Raw genomic sequence first — 17,763 nt, forward strand, 5'->3', positions numbered from 1 at the left:
GCAGACCAGTCCATTTCAGAACTACTTCATGACAGGGTGAATTGTCATGATGATGCAGTAATTGTCTCCGAACTGTTATTCCCCTCAATGCTCTAAAATGCGTTCGTAGGATTCTTTACTCAGCGTTTCTTGAGAGTCATATGGGGACTAAACTCGAACCACGAAAGCACCCCCATATCGCAACACTACCTCATCTGTACCTCGTTATTGGCACTACACGTTGTGGAAGGTGACGTTCCGCAGGTATTCGCCAAACTCAGGTTCTTCAACACTCGTCTCCAGTTATCCATTGTCCAGTGGTGTCGTCGGTCTTTACTCCACCTCGAGTGTTGCTTAGCAGTGACTACAGAAATGTGTGGCTCTGAAGAGCTGCTCGACCATTGGATTCCATTGTTATTAATTCCCTATCTACGGCCTTTGTGCTAGCTGGACTACCGATAGCACTTGGCAACTTACGAGTGATTCCTTCCGCTGATTTCGTGCAACTTTTTGCAACCACTCTCCGCTTTTCACGACGGTCACCAGTATATGAGGTCTGAGTGGCCTTAGTTTAGATGTGCCGTTCCTTCGCTTCTCCACTGTGACAAATACTTTTGGATTACATATTTATTGAAATTTCAACATCGAACAAACATTTCTTTAAAAAATAATTCTAAACCCCCCATTAACACTTTATTTATTGCAAGACTTCGAATAGTAAAAAAAATCCTCAGTAAATGCTACTTCAGATGGGCTCACGCACAAAAAAAATGGTTCAAATGGCTCTGAGCACTATGGGACTCAACTGCTATGGTCATCAGTCCCCTAGAACTTAGAACTACTTAAACCTAACTAACCTAAGGACATCACACACATCCATGGCCGAGACAGGATTCGAACCTGCGACCGTAGCAGTCGCACGGTTCCGGACTGCGCGCCTAGAACCGCGAGACCACCGCGGGCGGCGCTCACGCACAGTTATAATAAAACGACACCAATGGATTTGGACACAATTACAATAAAACAAAATACAAAAGACTTACCACACATTTGTAATAAAACAGACCCTAATCTCTTAATTACAATCTACAATCAGGTGTAATTTAGTGATTTGGTCATCAGGCGATAAGAAACATCACCAATCTTAGAGAAAACACCTCTTTCTACCACGAAATATTCTGACTGAACGGTATATTGCAGTACAGTCAGACAACTAACAACGTGATCTAATGCATGTCCATCGACTAGTTCAATCAGCAACCAAATTATAAATTGTCTGTATAATACAATTCAGCACCATTCTATTCTTCAAACGGGTAATAAATCTCAGCTAGCTACAACCGCACCTTAATTTTTGAGCAGTTTTTAAAAATATACCATTTTATTATTAGATTCCAAAGCCAGACTACAAAAATCTTAGTTTATAAAACCGAGCTGACCTTCAAAATCCCTAAAAATCGTCATCTGAGCTTTATTCGTCTTCTTCTTTTTCTTCTTCCTCTTCATCGTCATCGTTTCCTCTTCATATATAAGATGGTCCTCATTGCCCTCGAGAGCGTTACTTATGCCGCACTTCTCGAAAGATTTAACAATAATTTCTTCTCTCACTCTAGAGGAGGACTGTTTTATCCACAGACACACTTGATTGATTGTTGGTCGTTTTAAAGCTCCCTTCGGCGTGAATTCATGTTGGGTTTAATCCATCATCCATTTGTTCCATTCCTCTCTCATATACATTTTAAATAGTTTATATATCGAGACATAAAGAAATCGCAATTATGAAGTAAACCCTCCTGGAAAAACAAAAAAATGGTTCAAATGGCTCTAAGCACTATGGGACTTAACATCCGAGGTCATCAGTCCCGTAGACTTAGAACTACTTAAAACTAACTAACCGAAGGACATCACACACATCCATGCCCGAGGCAGGATTCGAACCTGCGACCGTAGCAGCAGCGCGGTTCCGGACTGAAGTGCCTAGAACCGCTCGGCCACAACAGCCGGCTCCTGGAATAACAGAAAACTCTGTATTTCCCTCTCTCAATTTCTCTTTCACAGAATTTTTCCAATGATTACTAAACTGATGCGGCCCAAGAAGACAACTGTTCAATAAAGCGCTATTCCTTCTCTCCCACGCTCTGTTAATCCATAATTTGATACGAGCCTGGTTCATCCAACACTTGTCGTGCACATGAGCGACAACACGTGACGGTATTTCAGAAGGTTTTGGCATTGTTTTGAGATTGAAAATTATCATTGGATTAAGTGTAGTACAGTCAGCATAACATGAAATGACAATGGCGTAGCGTATTTTTCCATGTCCACTTGTTTTTATAGTTACAGTTTTAGCACCTTTCATGGCAACAGTTCGGTTACTCGTCACATCAAATGTCAACTAAGTTACGTCAAAATTCGCTATTTGGCTTAGTTTCACTGAGGTTTCCTTTGAATGTTGAATAATAAGGCAATGGAAAGATAATATTTTCTCTTCGTACTCTTGTGGCGTTTTCTGAGACATTTTAGTTTTGGTTCGCTCTGTTAAGTTGCACTGTAGCGCTAGCTTTCCAGCGAGTATCTGAATCATTTTTGTATTAACTGAAATGCCATGTTGACGGTGTCCGTGAATCCATTTCGCTGCGTCATCTTCTAGTTTCGGCAATTTTGCATTCACTCCTCTGCACATTTATCCTTTTTTTCTTTCAGTTCTTCTTCACTAGCCAGCCAATCGCCAATGTTTTTTTTTTCCCTGTTGGAGGACGGCCGAAATGCCGCTCAGCTGCTCCGCTTCCCTGTTCTTCTTGCATATGCTGTTACTTTCAAATTATAGCCTGCATTATATACCTTTTATTTTTCCCATTACGAAACTAACTACTAACAAAAATATTGTACTGTTACCGATACCACAAATCACTTTCAATTCAGCTTCACAGGCACCGTAGACTGCAATGAGACATCATAGGCTAGACAGTGTTCTGCGTTTGTGGAGGCAGGGCGGGAGGTAGACGGTCTCAGCAAGCTTGCCAATCCCCGCATCTCATTTTCGTCGCATCTGTGCACTGCTGCTGTCAGTTGAATCCAAAGCTGCCAGACAGAGATAGGTTTCACCCCGCATCGAATATATGTTCATTTTTAACACTAGCGGGTTAAACACTGGACATTTTTATATTAATTTCGAATATAAGACGCACCTGAATTTTGTGAGACAGGTTTACGAAGAAAACGGTGCGTCTTACAGCTCGTAAAATACGGCAGACAAAGATACTGTCGACCCCTATTCATATGTAATAAACCGCCAGAGCAGCCGCACGGAAACATCAGTCAACCCATGCAACGGCGCCCTCCAATTTGGAAGTCTAGTATGCAAGCATTCCCCAGTATCGGCCGCAACCGGTATACGAAATAACATTAATGTCTGATGGTAACTGACACTGTCATTGTCACGAACCACGTAACGGCTCTGTATTGGTAGGGCGAGCAGCGTCCTGCATGGAGAGCAAGTTGAGTTCTTGGTTGTTCCAAGCCGAGAACTGGATGCAAGAGCTCCAGAAATATACCCGATAAGCCGCAGCTGCAACTAGGCGGCGCCACAGTGGCGTCTCTCTCACAAGGAGACGGCACGACCCTGGGGTCAGGAATTTGTCCGAAATTTTGTGTGGTGAAAGAGGACCCCAAACACCTCACGTGTTTAAAATATTAGGACCTACTACTAGGAAAATCGCGAGAAAGATCGATCCAAAGTTTCTTAGGTGCCTTATGAGTATAAAATGTTAGTCCATTGCCGAGCCGCCGTCTGGCCTAGTCAATTATATATATGTTTGCGTTTTGGTTCTATTCTCTGTCTGGACTGAAGAGGCTATTGTCAGTTTACTATTTTTGTTCTATTTTGTAAGCTTACAAATGGCACTATATTGAAATGTGTTCTTCAGTTTATTGTAGGATACAATTCGTGTTGAAACAGTTCCAGCACTTCATTATTTTTTTTGTGCTTATGTACATATATGGTTGTTTTAATAAGGGAAAAAAATGGGAAAAAACACGGTTAGCAGTCGGACCCTTACGCCAGAGGTCTCGGGTTCGATTCCTCCTGTGGCACTTTTTTTTTCTTCTGTTTGCTTGCAAAATTGCAGCGCATTGTTACAGGAGAATTGTGAAATTAATTCCCAGGAAGACTGTATAAAAATTCATTCTATAATTCACCATCAGTTATCGTCACCAATATTCGAGACATGATTCAATATGCCTGATTTGGCTCAAAATTATCAGAAACTCAAAACATTTTCGTAAATGTTAATGGGGCATATTTTTGTACAGATTTATTGCAAACGCCCTGTGATTGTAAAAAATCCGCTTTTATATGTTGCGCAAGATGTCGCAAAATTATTGCTTTGTTTGTTTTTACGATAATTACCACTGCGGTTCTTGTTTGTAATTATTATATGTATAAAAATTGAATGTTTCCCAATCGAATTCGTTATTCTGATTAAAAACCCAATGATTCTCCTTATATACTTTACAATGAAAAATGGAAAACCCACCGCCATGAATTGTGTTGTAGGACAAAAATAAAATAATTTTTATTCAATAATGTAACTAATTTGTTAAAGATAATGTAGGTTTGGGAAACTTTCTGAATAATTGGTGGATTAACAAAGATAATGAAACAGAAGAAAAAAAAGTGCCAGAGGAGGAATAGAACCCGAGAGACCTCTGGCGTAAGAGTACGAGCCCTACACATCTTTATTTTTTTTTAATTCCACGAAAACAGTAACAAAAATGGCTACAATTAAATGACATAAATAAGGTGACAGATAATTGACGTGATAAATTACAGCATTCCAAGAATAGGCCAGACGGCGGCTCGGCAATGGACTAACATTTTACACTCATAAGGCACCTAAGAAACTTTGGATCGATTTTTCCCGGGATTTTCCGGGTAGTGCGTCCTAATATTTTACCATGTGAGCTGTTAGGGGTCCTCTTTCACCACACAAAATTTCGGACAAAACCTCCACCCCACGCTCGTGCCGTCTCCTTGTCAGTGCCGCGCTGCAGCGAGAGGCACGCACGGGAATTCAAACCAGTGCAACTTTTGATGACTTGCGGGCCGCACAGAATCAGTTGTGAGTCGCACAATGAATGCGCGTAGGGTGTTAGAAAGAATGAGGGACATAAGCGACACATTTCTGTAGGCAGTGCTAAGCGACGTTTCCGGCGGTGGACTGAGGATCACTGGATACAAGCGATTTGGAGCAACGGCAATCCGATGGAGTGGTATGGGTTTGGGGAATGTCTGGACAACTTTACCTCTGATCATGTGTAGTGGCAAAAGTGAAGTACAGGGAAGGTCCTACTTAAAACGACCTAATCGTAACCGGCCGGAGTGGCCGTGGTGTTCTAGGCGCTACAATCTGGAGCCGCGTGACCGCTACGGTCGCAGGTTCGAATCCTGCCTCGGGCATGGATGTGTGTGATGTCCTTAGGTTAGTTCGTTTTAAGTAGTTCTAAGTTCTAGGGGACTGATGACCACAGTAGTTAAGTCCCATAGTGCTCAGAGCCATTTGAACCATTTTGAACGGTATGGGGATGTATTTTGTTGCTATGGTCTGGTCCCGTTATTGCGCTCAAGAAAACTCTAAATGTGGATGGATATGAACACATTTTGCAGCATTGTGTGGTGTTTGCAGTAGAGGAAGGATTCGGACAAATCACCCTGTTATAAAACAGCATGTATTAGGCAACGGTTGGTTTGGCAGATGGGACCAAACAGCGAGGTCATCGCCCCGTTACGATTAGGGTTCAAAATGGTTCAAATGGCTCTGAGAAATATGGGACTTAACTACTGTGGTCATCAGTCCCCTAGAACTTAGAACTACTTAAAACGAACTAACCTAAGGACATCACACACATCCATGCCCGAGGCAGGATTCGAACCTGCGACCGTAGCGGTCACGCGGCTCCAGATTGTAGCGCCTAGAACAGCACGGCCACTCCGGCCGGTTACGATTAGGGAAGAATGAGGAAGGGAGGCGGCCGTGCCCTATGAAAGGAACCATCCCGGCATTTGCCTGAAGTGATTTAGGGAAATCACGTGAGGCAATGGTTTGTGGACAACATGCCTGAAAGGAATAATCTACCGAGAGTCCCGAACTGAGGGAATTGGAACATTATTGGGGTGAGTCGACTTCGCTCGAGACTCCTTCGTCAACATCGCTATAGTCTATACAAAATTACTTTAGGATTAACAGCTACGACGGAAGTAGTAGAGGGCGTGTAGCACTAGCCTGCCGTGAAACAAGCTAATGTTACCCTCTGAGAGGATTTTGAAAATTCTGACCGCGCGTGTGTCTAATGGGTCAAGGTATCGGACTATAATTTTGAATATGGTGAAATTAACAGAAAAACTAAACAGACTTTAACTTTGGGGATTAACGAAAATGGAAAAATTCGAATGTGATTAAAAAAAAGTGAACAATCACCAGCCAATTGGAACATTCATCGGAAAGATATGTTTAAGAAAATTGAGTATTGGCTGTTGAAGTTAGTTTCATTAATATTTCCCTTTGAATAGCAGACAGGGTACAAACTGACACAGGGCAGCCTGAGCTGTGTGTAGCAGCAGCTACCAGTAAGCATAGGAAGCAAATTTTCCACGAACCTCATACTAACAATAGCTACACTCAAGATCATTACTTAAACCAATACTGAAATATTACTGCATGAAATACAGAACTACATTTGGACATGAGGAGCTTCTATCGCAACTGACATGTAAAAACACAAATAAAGGTAAATAAAATCATAATTACACTATTTGCACTCCATACATATGTCAGATTTCCTTAGTAGCAATAATAGTCGAATTATCTTTCTTATTGTGAAGAATATGATGGGGACCCATAAACTAGTATAGTGTCACTAGTCAAGCTCTATCATTATTTCAGTAGAAAAGACTAATTCAAACAATCTTAAAAAACATAGATCTTATAATAGGAAACAGCGATCTATAATTATTAAGAATAAACAGGACAAGTCTTGATCCCATGTATTTTTTTTAATGTTGTGACCGGTTTCGATCTTATTATAAGATCATCTTCAGACCATAGATGTCTGCCGGAGGCGGTGGCGCATGGCAACCTTCTTGCTTGTGGCTGGTGGTGTACTGCAACGTACACCACCAGCAAGAGGGTTGCCATGCGCCACCGCCTCCGGCAGACATCTATGGTCTGAAGATGATCTTATAATAAGATCGAAACCGGTCACCACATTAAAAAACTTAATGCGATCAAGACTGCTTCCCGTTTATTTATAATTCAAACGAAGCAAATCCTTAACTGCACTTCGAATAGTTTATATTTTACTTTGTAAGACAAAATATTCAACACTGAGCTCAGTTAAAGTAAAGAAAAGGAATCATTCACGATAGTCATCAAGACCATATTATGTTTAAAATGAGCTTAACTTATTTGCCTTTTTTATCACCTGTGAAGCAGGTATTTTAGACAGTAGCATTTACACAATCTGGCACTGTATTCTTGCAAAACTATACTTTGCAATGAACTGAAAGTAGGCTACTTTAGCAAAATCCTATCTGACTTCAGTTCTGTAGTTCTAGCTTTAACTTTTTCCACCCCTTTTACATTTGACAAACAAATAGAAACCACTTTGAATCACTTGAAAGCAATAACTATTCATTTAATACAGGATACTCGGTTTTAGCAGCACTTAGGAGAGGACCCTGCATAGGTTCGTGATTAGCATAGAAGATATGGTTCCGAACACAGATTTATAGCATTTGAATTATTATTAAAACCACTCACACAAATTAACTGGTCCATGCCCATATACATATCTGGATGCATGAAGTTCGTGAAGCAACGGCGAAGTTTTGGTGGCAAGCGGCATGGCGGCTAACTGTACTCACGGCTCTTGAGGTTCGAATGCTCTATAAAAGTTCTTCTTGGCGTCGGATTTTCAACATATTAAAGCCATTCCTTTTTGCCGAGAATACCAAACAATAGCCAGATCCACATCCGAGGCAAAAATCCCTTGCAAAGCAGCTTCCAGTTGCCTCTCTCGGCACCGTCGATGTGTATCGTGCAACGGTTAGCCACTGACTGCGTAACGTTCACACTCAGGAGCCGCACAGTTCGACCGCTAAAACCACCTTTTACGTCGCGCCATGACACTACCGTTGTTGTCCGCCCCCGGTAGCTGAATGGACGCCGGCACGATAGCTCAGCGTCTTCGGTCAGAGGAGTCCTCCGGTTCAGCCGGCACGGTAGCTCAGCGTGTTCGGTCATAGAGCTGGTTGGCCTCTGTAATAAAAAAAACTGAGTGGAAAGATCAACAAACGAACTTTAACGGATGTCCTGTGACGTCCGCAATGACCAAACACAACGATCAACAACGAAAAAAAAAAGAGGGTTAGCAAACTGAGTTAATGGATCAACGACCAACTGAAATGGGTGTCTTGCGACGTCCGCCCCGAGCAGATGCAAGGAACTAAAAGGAACAAAATGAGATTTAAAAAAAAATGGTCAACGTGACGGATTGTCAATCCTCTGGGCCCGGGATCGATTCCAGGCTGGGTCGAGGAATTTTCTCCACCCACGACCTCGGTGTTGTGCTGTCATCATCCTCATCGACTGCAGGTCGCCGAAGTGGCGTCAAATTGAAAGGCCGGCAGCCGGCGAACGGCCTGCCCGATGGCGGAGCTTGCGGAGGGGCTCCACTACATCTTTTACATTTTACAAGTGCCCTAAGCATGAACCAGATTCCAATAAACATTTTCTTTCTTATAAACATACACATATTATAAAATTTCATTATTTTAACAAATCATTTTGCACTTTTCGTATATACATTACAAAACTCTAAATTTCCTGTCACATATTAATGAGCTTAACTAACAAAGAATACACTCTTCATGATTACAGATACACAGTTCCAGAATATAAATCTAATTCTCACAACACTTCCCTCTTGCACCGTATTCGAGTTTCTGGCAGACTGCTGTCCTGTGTGATCGTTGCAGCGTGTGATTTTGCTTTGTTGTCGTTTCTGCTGTTGCAGGAGTTCTTATCTTGTTTGTTGTTGTTGTAATATGTTTTGTGAAGCTGAACAATATCGGAAAGAAGTTCGAGAAAAGTTATGAGTGGAAAAGATCGCATCCTTCTCTTGGTCAGTGGATTTCCGTACGAGGTCAGTCGAGAAAAATGCTTTGGGCATTATGCGCCTACTTTGAGACTGAGAAATTTAATGGGGCCCGCTGCTCTCCGTTAACAATGTAATGGATAGAATGCAGCTCTGAACATAAACAAAAACTCTATAATTTGGGTGGACAAGGAAATGTTCGATAAATAAAAGGAAGCTGGAAAAATATCGAAGTTTGCAAGTCTTTGGGGGGAAAACATTCTATGGGTAAGCGGATTACCAATATAGAACCACCTGCTGATGATGAGGTTCGTCATTATGTTTGAAATTATTATCACAGACAGAAAAATCCGACAATCAGCTAATTATAGGTCCTTATTAAAGACTCGGGTTTTTTTCAGGATAGTCGGATACGGTTTATGTTAATAAATTTACAATAGTTACAGTAAGAATAATACTTCAGGTATCTGTCATAGCGACGAAAGTGATGTTAGTGGAGTCTTTCGATTTCGCTATAGAAATGAAGTAATGGCGGATTCAATTGCTTGTTCAAAGTGCTGAATTTGCAATGTTTAAATAGCTACATTATAAAATCAAATTTTCGTAAGTTTTGACATTTTAATAAAAAGGGCTCCTCAGCAACAAACTCCAAATGAAGTTCGTGTTAGAAATTCAGTCTATACGACACAAAATAAATATTACTCTTTATAATTTAGTGGCTGCAATACCGAAGTAACGTTTTCTTGTATCGCTTTTGTTTCCCTCCAAATACTAGTTGGCCTATTTAAGACACGTTTTCTCACTGCGATACACATGCATATATGTTACGTTTTGTTATGTCGTAAATAAGTAGATGAATAAGAAAAATTAATAACAGGTTAATTATAAACGTAGCAATCTGCTTCTCGTAACAAAAGCATAAGGGTGAGGCTTAGTACTTGACGCGCTAGCAGACCATAGTGCTTCATATTTAACTGAAAGTATCTCGTGTTAGAAAAGTCTGAGTTCCGGTTTCGAGCAGATGAAAATTTGATGTATTCTTAAGATTTAATTCAGTTAATGTGTTCACTTAAATTTAATAACGAAAAAGTTTCCCGCATGTCGAAAATTCGGTAACGTCGTTAGAAAATTCGTTTTCGTGAATTGTCCGCACGTCGTCTTAATAATTTGTTGCCGCAAATAAAACTAAAATGAAAGCGGGGTGCAGCTTTTGCAGAACACATTGATAGAAGTTCCATATTTCTAAAGTGAGGAGTTCGCGAATTTGAGCTGCGCCTCCGTATGCTCCTGCCAGACAGTCAATCCTAAACTAGAGTCCGCGCGAGATACGGCAGCCGCTGCGCAGCGTCCGATTTTCGTCCGAAGTCCAGATCAGTTGCCCGCTTTCGGGCAATTGTAGATGCGCAGTGATGACAGAATAGAGGCGGACGCCCTGCAGTCTTTCTCAAACGATTTTACGGAAACTATTCGGGAAATAAATTCGTTTTTGCGTTCCTTATATCTTCGCATGTCACTTCAACATGACGTAACCATCATTTTGTTAATGGCCACAGCGGAAGAATAGAAGAGTAGGGGAAGAATTCTGAAGCGATGTTGTTTGTGCCAGCATGACAAAATATCCTGTCATAAAACAGCCTCTATGAGGCAACGGTTTGTGGACAATAAACTTCCTGAAATGGACTGGTCTGTCAAGAGCCCTTACGTGAAGCCAATGGAACACCTTAGGGATGAATTATAATGAACGGCTTATCGAAACAGGTACCGTACTAGAGACAATGGTCAGTGGGGATAGTATTATGTCGTGGGAGACATTCACCTGGGCTTCCATGGGACCTTCAGTAGTAAAAGAAGCCACAATGTCAGTTGTGGACTATGTGAACGTTATTGTGGATGACGAGCATCGCTCCAGTGCTTGATGTCTTTGCCAATGACGGTAGGGTCTTGTTCCACGGACATTATGACTCTTAATTGAAAATGTCCCCAGCACAGTTCAAGCAATCTGAGAGGTGAAAAGTGGACACACCTCGTATTAATCTCCGCTAATAGATGTCCAGATGCTTTTGATCAGATAGTGTAGTTTCCATTGCATAATGCTGCAGTTGCGCCCTGGGTTTCGGTAACGGCTGGTTTCTGGCCGAGTGCTCATACCAATGTAGGATCCGCGCGGAATACCACGGGCAGCAGTTGGACAGAGGACAGTGTACGCGTTGGGAGAGTGGTTGTGGTGCGGGCTGTGGGCAGGCGCTGTAGGGGAAACGCCGAGAACTGGAGGGGAAGTGCTGTTCTAAACCGAAGCCTGTACTAACGTGTTTTGTAAATATTAAGTGGTGCGCCCAGAAGCCCAAATTTGCATGGTTAGCATCCAAATAGATGTGTCACCACTGCTTCAGTTAGTATCTAAAAAGAATTCCGCCGAAAATGCGATTTATTTCCCCTTAGCTTGTTAACCACTTGAAGCTTTCAGAAAAGTGTCACGAGTGGCTAATTTTGAGTAAAACCTGCACATTCTTCTTGTCACCAGGTTAAAATTTGCTTCTCTTGCCAAAACACAGCGGAGTTTACATAGTCTGGCCTCAATAACATGTCATGCAGACGCCACTGCGAGAGGGTTCTGATACAGTGGTTTATTATGTTTATTAAGTGAAAAACTGATGAAAAATACGGTCAGTATCTCGAAAAAGCTCATCCTCAGTAAAAAACGTTTAATTTCTTCAGTTGTATTTGTCCAAAACGCATAGCATTTCTCGTTTCACCAGCTATCGATGGCCAGTAACAATTACATTCTTTGTCCGCAGCTCGTGGTCGTGCGGTAGCGTTCTCGCTTCCCACGCCCGGGTTCCCGGGTTCGATTCCCGGCCTCTGCCTCGTGATGACTGGGTGTTGTGTGCTGTCCTTAGGTTAGTTAGGTTTAAGTAGTTCTAAGTTCTAGGGGACCGATGTCCATAGATGTCAAGTCCCATAGTGCTCAGAGCCATTTTTTTTAATTACATTCTTTCATCGAAAAAGTCTGTAGTTAGTTGAATAGCACGGAAGATAACGAAGTTTTGTATAACAACGATACACCAACTCTTGTCTTTGTGTTCTATCATTTGCCGAAGTGACATTTAACTGTATGCATATGTCGCTGATGACTGCGCAGTCGAGCGCCCGACAAACCAATCTAACTGTGTGTGAAACATGAGGAATGTTACGGATGTTTCATTCTGGTTTTGTCGCTGGCGCCGTGCGACCACACATGAATGTGCTAAACCAGATCAATTTTCTCGAGATTGGTGACAGATAGAGACCTCCACCCAAGTCGAAAGAAACATTCAGTATGTTAGCTAAATTTGATACGCAGCAACTTACTGTATAATGTGCATCAAGCGCAAAATTTTTTCATTGAAAACATTTTCGACTTTCGCAAAGTGTCTTACTTCCACGTAAATATTACAATAAATACGACCATTAACGAAATGATGGGCACATCATTATGAAGCTGACATATAAAGCAACATGTAAAGGAAAAACCAAATTTATTTATCGAATAATTTCTGTAAAATTGTTTGAGAAAGATTGTAGAACGCACGCCTCCATTCTGTCATCGCCGACTTCCGCTTCCGAAGAAACGAAAGAACTCGCTTCGCAACTTGGACGAAAACTGGTCATACCACGCCGGCCACCGTATCCTGCTCGATCCAGCGGCGGCTACACTGTCCTGGTTGGCGGGCCGTTGTGGCCGAGCGGCTCTAGGCGCTTCAGTCTGGAACGGCACGACCGCTACAGTCACAGATTCGATTCCTGCCTCGGGCATGGATGTGTGTGTTGTTCTTAGGTTAGTTAGGTTTCAGTACACTACTGGCCATGAAAATTGCTACACCACGAAGATGACGTGCTATAGACGCGAAATTTAACCGACAGGAAGAAGATGCTGTGATATGCAAATGATTAGCTTTTCAGAGCATTCACAGAAGATTGGCGCCGGTGGCGACAGCTACAACGTGCTGACATGAGGAAAGTTTCGAACCGATTTCTCATACACAAACAGCAGCTGACCTGCGTTGCCTGGTGAAACGTTGTTGTGATGCCTCGTGTAAGGAGGAGAAATGCGTACCATCACGTTTCCGACTTTGATAAAGGTCGGATTGAAGCCTATCGCGATTGCCGTTTATCGTATCGCGTCGTTGCTGCTCGCGTTGGTCGAGATCCAATGACTGTTAGCAGAATATGGAATCGGTGAGTTCAGAAGGGTATCACTAGCAGTCGGGATGACAGGCATCTTGTCCGCATGGCTGTAACGGATCGTGCAGCCACGTCTCGATCCCTGAGTCAACAGATGGGGACGTTTGCAAGACAACAACCATCTGCACGAACAGTTCGACGACGTTTGCAGCAGCATGGACTGTCAGCTCGGAGACCGTGGCTGCGGTTACCCTTGACGCTGAATCACAGACAGGAGCGCCTGCGATGGTGTACTCAACGACGAACTTGGTGCACGAATGGCAAAACGTCATTTTTTCGGATGAATCCAGGTTCTGTTTACAGCATCATGATGGTCGCATCTAGTGTTTGGCGACATCGCGGTGAACGCACATTGGAAGCGTGTATTCGTCATCGCCATACTGGCGTATCACCCGGCGTGATGGTATGGGGTGCCATTGGTTACACGTCTCGGTCACCTCTTGTTCGCATTGACGGCACTTTGAACAGTGGACGTTACATTTCAGATGTGTTACGACCAGTGGCTCTACCCTTCATTCGATTCCTGTGAAACCTTACATTTCAGCAGGATAATGCACGACCGCATGTTGCAGGTCCTGTTCGGGCCTTTCTGGATACAGAAAATGTTCGACTGATGCCCTGGCCAGCACATTCTCCAGATCTCTCACGAATTGAAAACGTCTGGTCAATGGTGGCCGAGCAACTGGCTCGTCACAATACGCCATACTCTTGATGATCTGTTTTATCGTGTTGAAGCTGCATGGGCAGCTGTACCTGTACAGCCATCCAAGCTCTGTTTGACTCAATGCCCAGGCGTATCAAGGCCGTTATTATGGCCAGAGGTGGTTGTTCTGGGTACTGATTTCTCAGGATCTATGTACCCAAATTGAGTGAAAATGTAATGACATGTCAGTTCTAGTATAACATATTTGTCCAATGAACACCCGTTTATCATCTGCATTTCTTCTTGGCGTAGCAATTTTAATGGCCAGTAGTGTAGCTCTAAGTTCTAGGGGACTGATGACCTCAGACGTTAAGTCCCATAGTGCTCAGAGCCATGTTTGTGCTGTTTGTGGCCGGTGTCAGGTGCTGCTGACGGCGGGCGGGGACGGGTGCGTGCGCGTGTGGCGGCAGGGCGCGTGGCAGGCGCTGGCCACGCTGCGGCACGGCGCGCCGCTGCAGGCGGCCTGCTGGTCTCCGTCGCACGCCACGCTGCTGGCGGCCGCCGCCGCGCCCGGCCTCTTCCTGTGGGACCTGCGCCGCGCCGCGCCCAGCCCCGCCTCCGCCACGGCCGCCGGCCTCTGCACGCAGCTGCTCTTCACGCCGTCGGGCCGCGGGCTCGTCGCCGGCGACGCCGCGGGCCGCGTGCACGTGTTCGCCCTCGAGGACGCGCCCTTCCCGCCCTTCTTCCAGGCCGACGCCCTCGCGGACGCCCTGCGCGCCGCCGTCCTCACCAGGCCGCAGCTGGCGCGCCGACTGCGAGAACTCGGGCCGCCCTTCGGATGATCTCCGACCGGTAGCACTGCAACTAGCGGGGCTGGAGTTTCTCGCGGACGTGTCGTGAGGCCGCGACGCAGGGTAGAGCAGCGCAGGATAAAATGCCCATCGTAGTCTGAACGCACGTTGGGAGATGTTCTGTGCCAGCATCGCGCTGTCTTGCGAAGCACTGGCTGATCTTACGAATCTTACCTTCCGAACGAGTCCTTCGATATTCTTCATCCTTCTACGACTTGAAGCTCAGCACCGGGCCATCACTTGCTTCAGGCTACGACACACTTCTCCAAAAACTCGAAAAGATCTCCTTCGAAGATCGGAATGTTTCGGAGCGCTGTTATGTAAAAACAATTACAAGAATTTTACACAAACCCGGTAGCTAAGTACGTGTCCATAAATCATCTAGTAACAAAGTCTCACTGTCGATTCTCTCCAGCAGCAACGTTTTCGACTTTCATTTGCATTCTACATTTCTTATTTAAATCAAAATGTTAAATAACAAACATTTGTATGCTCCCACACCTTAGGCCGATCTTCTCTTCGTTCTACCCTCGCTGCCACAGTAGATAAACTCATTTAATTAATACATTCCGGGTCAGAAAGTAACCTTGTTGAAATCTGGTTTGCGGGACAGAGCAGATCAGGTTATACTTGTGGAAAGGGGCCAAAATCAGTTACTGTCAGTTGCATAAAACATAAAAACTATACTTTCCTAAAACACTTAATCACACATGCTATTAAAAGCATTCAAAAACAATACGTCTGAAGGCCCGAACACAAGTTATTAAAATTGCGTTAAGGAATACACACGGCTGAAGACTTTACTTACAAAATTTTACATAAAAACTCGGCTGAAGACCACACACTTCCCGGGTTCGATTCCCGGCGGGGTCAGGGATTTTCTCTGCCTCGTGATGGCTGGGTGTTGAGTGCTGTCCTTAGGTTAGTTAGGTTTAAGTAGTTCTAAGTTCTAGGGGACTTACGACCACAGCAGTTGAGTCCCATAGTGCTCAGAGCCATTTGAACCACACACTGGAAATAGAAGAACTGAGGCCTTAATGCCTGGTAACAAGAATTTCAGATAGACAAGAAATTTTAAAAAGGTTTTAAACAAGTGACTCTTCAAATTTTTCTTTAAGACAAAAAAAAAATGGCTCTGAGCACTATGGGACTTAACTTCTAAGGTCATCAGTCCCCTAGAACTTAGAACTACTGAAACCTAACTAACCTAAGGACATCACACACATCCATGCGCGAGGCAGGATTCGAACCTGCGACCGTAGCTGTCGCGCGGTTCCAGACTGTAGCGCGTAGAACCGCTCGGCCACCCCGGCCGGCTCTTTAAGACAGCTGAAGGCCTTATCTTAAAATATTTCATGTAAAGTTCAGCTGAAGGCCACATACTGAACGTAGAACAACTCAAGGCTTACGGCCTGGATAATAATAAGGATTTCCAATGGGCAAAATGCTCCCCTTTTTTTTTAAAAAAAAAATTAGTTCAAGCAGGATCTTCAAAGTTTTAATTTCAGACAGCTGAAGGCCTTATCCTAACATTAAAACAAACTAAATTAATAGACGGCTGAAGACCTCGCACAGTACTTGAGACTAAAAGAAAATCACAATCTAAAACAATAGAACAGTGGTGTTCAGAAGTGCTCTAAGGGTCGGCCTGAGAAGGTAACTCCAACATAAGTTTAGCTGAGACAGGCAGCCAAGTGTAATACTAAATAATCGGATGGCAACCCGACCCAGTGATCGCTGAAGGACCGACCAACAACCTAATCAATTCCCTTCCGCCAGACCAACAGAACGGCAACGGAAAAATCAGCGAGGACGAAGATACCAGCAACACTACGTCTTGAAAATTCGCGTGTAAATACAGTCAAGACACAACAACCACTCAGAAATATGAACAACACCAAAGGCTGTCGAGCTACACACCATGCCACACAGCATCAAGACGATGAGGAAAAACACACTGCTGAGAAACTACGGTAATGACCAAGGCAGGTACCTGGAACGTTAACGGCCACAAGGCAGAAAATACCGCTGGTGCACTTCACTAATAAGTATGTACCAATTCAATAGTTAGACACCACACAGAAAGACGGCTGCAGGATTTCACTGACTCCAACATATCATACGTTGCTGCTTGCGGGAACGGCCCAGAAAACAACAACCGGCAATGAACGAAGACATGCCACAGCAGTGAGGTTTCATAACAGGTTAACTAATCACTCAATTTCAGTGTCCACGTCCGGTGGGCGATGAACTTTGCAGCTCTCGCAGCTAGTGCCTCATAAATACGACCGCACGTGCACGCCGCCAGTGGCCCCAGCCTGACCTCCCGCCATGGAGACATCCTCGCTACTCTGTCCCAACTGACCGACTCAATCCAGCATGCAGACAGAATTAAAATAACTGCTGAGTCAAAACCACACAAGCTACACACAGTTCCGCGAAACACTTCCACAAACAACTTGAACAATACTAAAACCAGTCACTGTGGAACAACTAGGAGGAATCACAAGTCGACACACAGGGAAGCCGGAAGCAGTCGGCGACCAAATACACGTCGTCCAATGAAACGACCGACCGAACGACCAACCAAGGTCGCCCCCTTTCAAGTCATGTGTGTCGGCAACGGACGGGCGAGTCATGGCTGTGTGGACCTCACTGCTGCTTCGTCCCAACTCCCTTGATGTCCCTTCACAACTCAGACACACGACAACCCGGAGACACTGGCTCGGACCCAACCACGCAGAGGGAACACTTGCCCATTGGCCAACCGACATCTCTGCACAAGGAAGGAGCCGACCCATGTCCCACAAGATGACCAACTGGAGAGGTCCAGAAACGGTCGGGCGAGTACTGGCTGTCAGGGCCATACTGGTGCCCCATCCCGACTGAACTCTCCGCACACCACGACCCGGAAAT

General features: G+C 44.2%; 1 protein-coding gene across 1 annotated transcript in view; it reads left to right on the forward strand.

Annotated features, from left to right (window-relative positions):
- Window positions 1-14,838, forward strand: part of LOC126203656 (dynein axonemal intermediate chain 4-like) — a 49,212-nt gene extending 34,374 nt beyond the window's left edge. The window contains exon 5 of the mRNA XM_049938058.1: window positions 14,419-14,838. Coding sequence (XP_049794015.1) covers window positions 14,419-14,838 — 420 coding nt within the window. The remainder of the gene's footprint in view (window positions 1-14,418) is intronic.
- The last annotated feature ends 2,925 nt before the right edge of the window (window positions 14,839-17,763 follow it).

This window comes from Schistocerca nitens, chromosome 1 (assembly GCF_023898315.1).
Source record: "Schistocerca nitens isolate TAMUIC-IGC-003100 chromosome 1, iqSchNite1.1, whole genome shotgun sequence".
NCBI lineage: Eukaryota > Metazoa > Arthropoda > Insecta > Orthoptera > Acrididae > Schistocerca > Schistocerca nitens.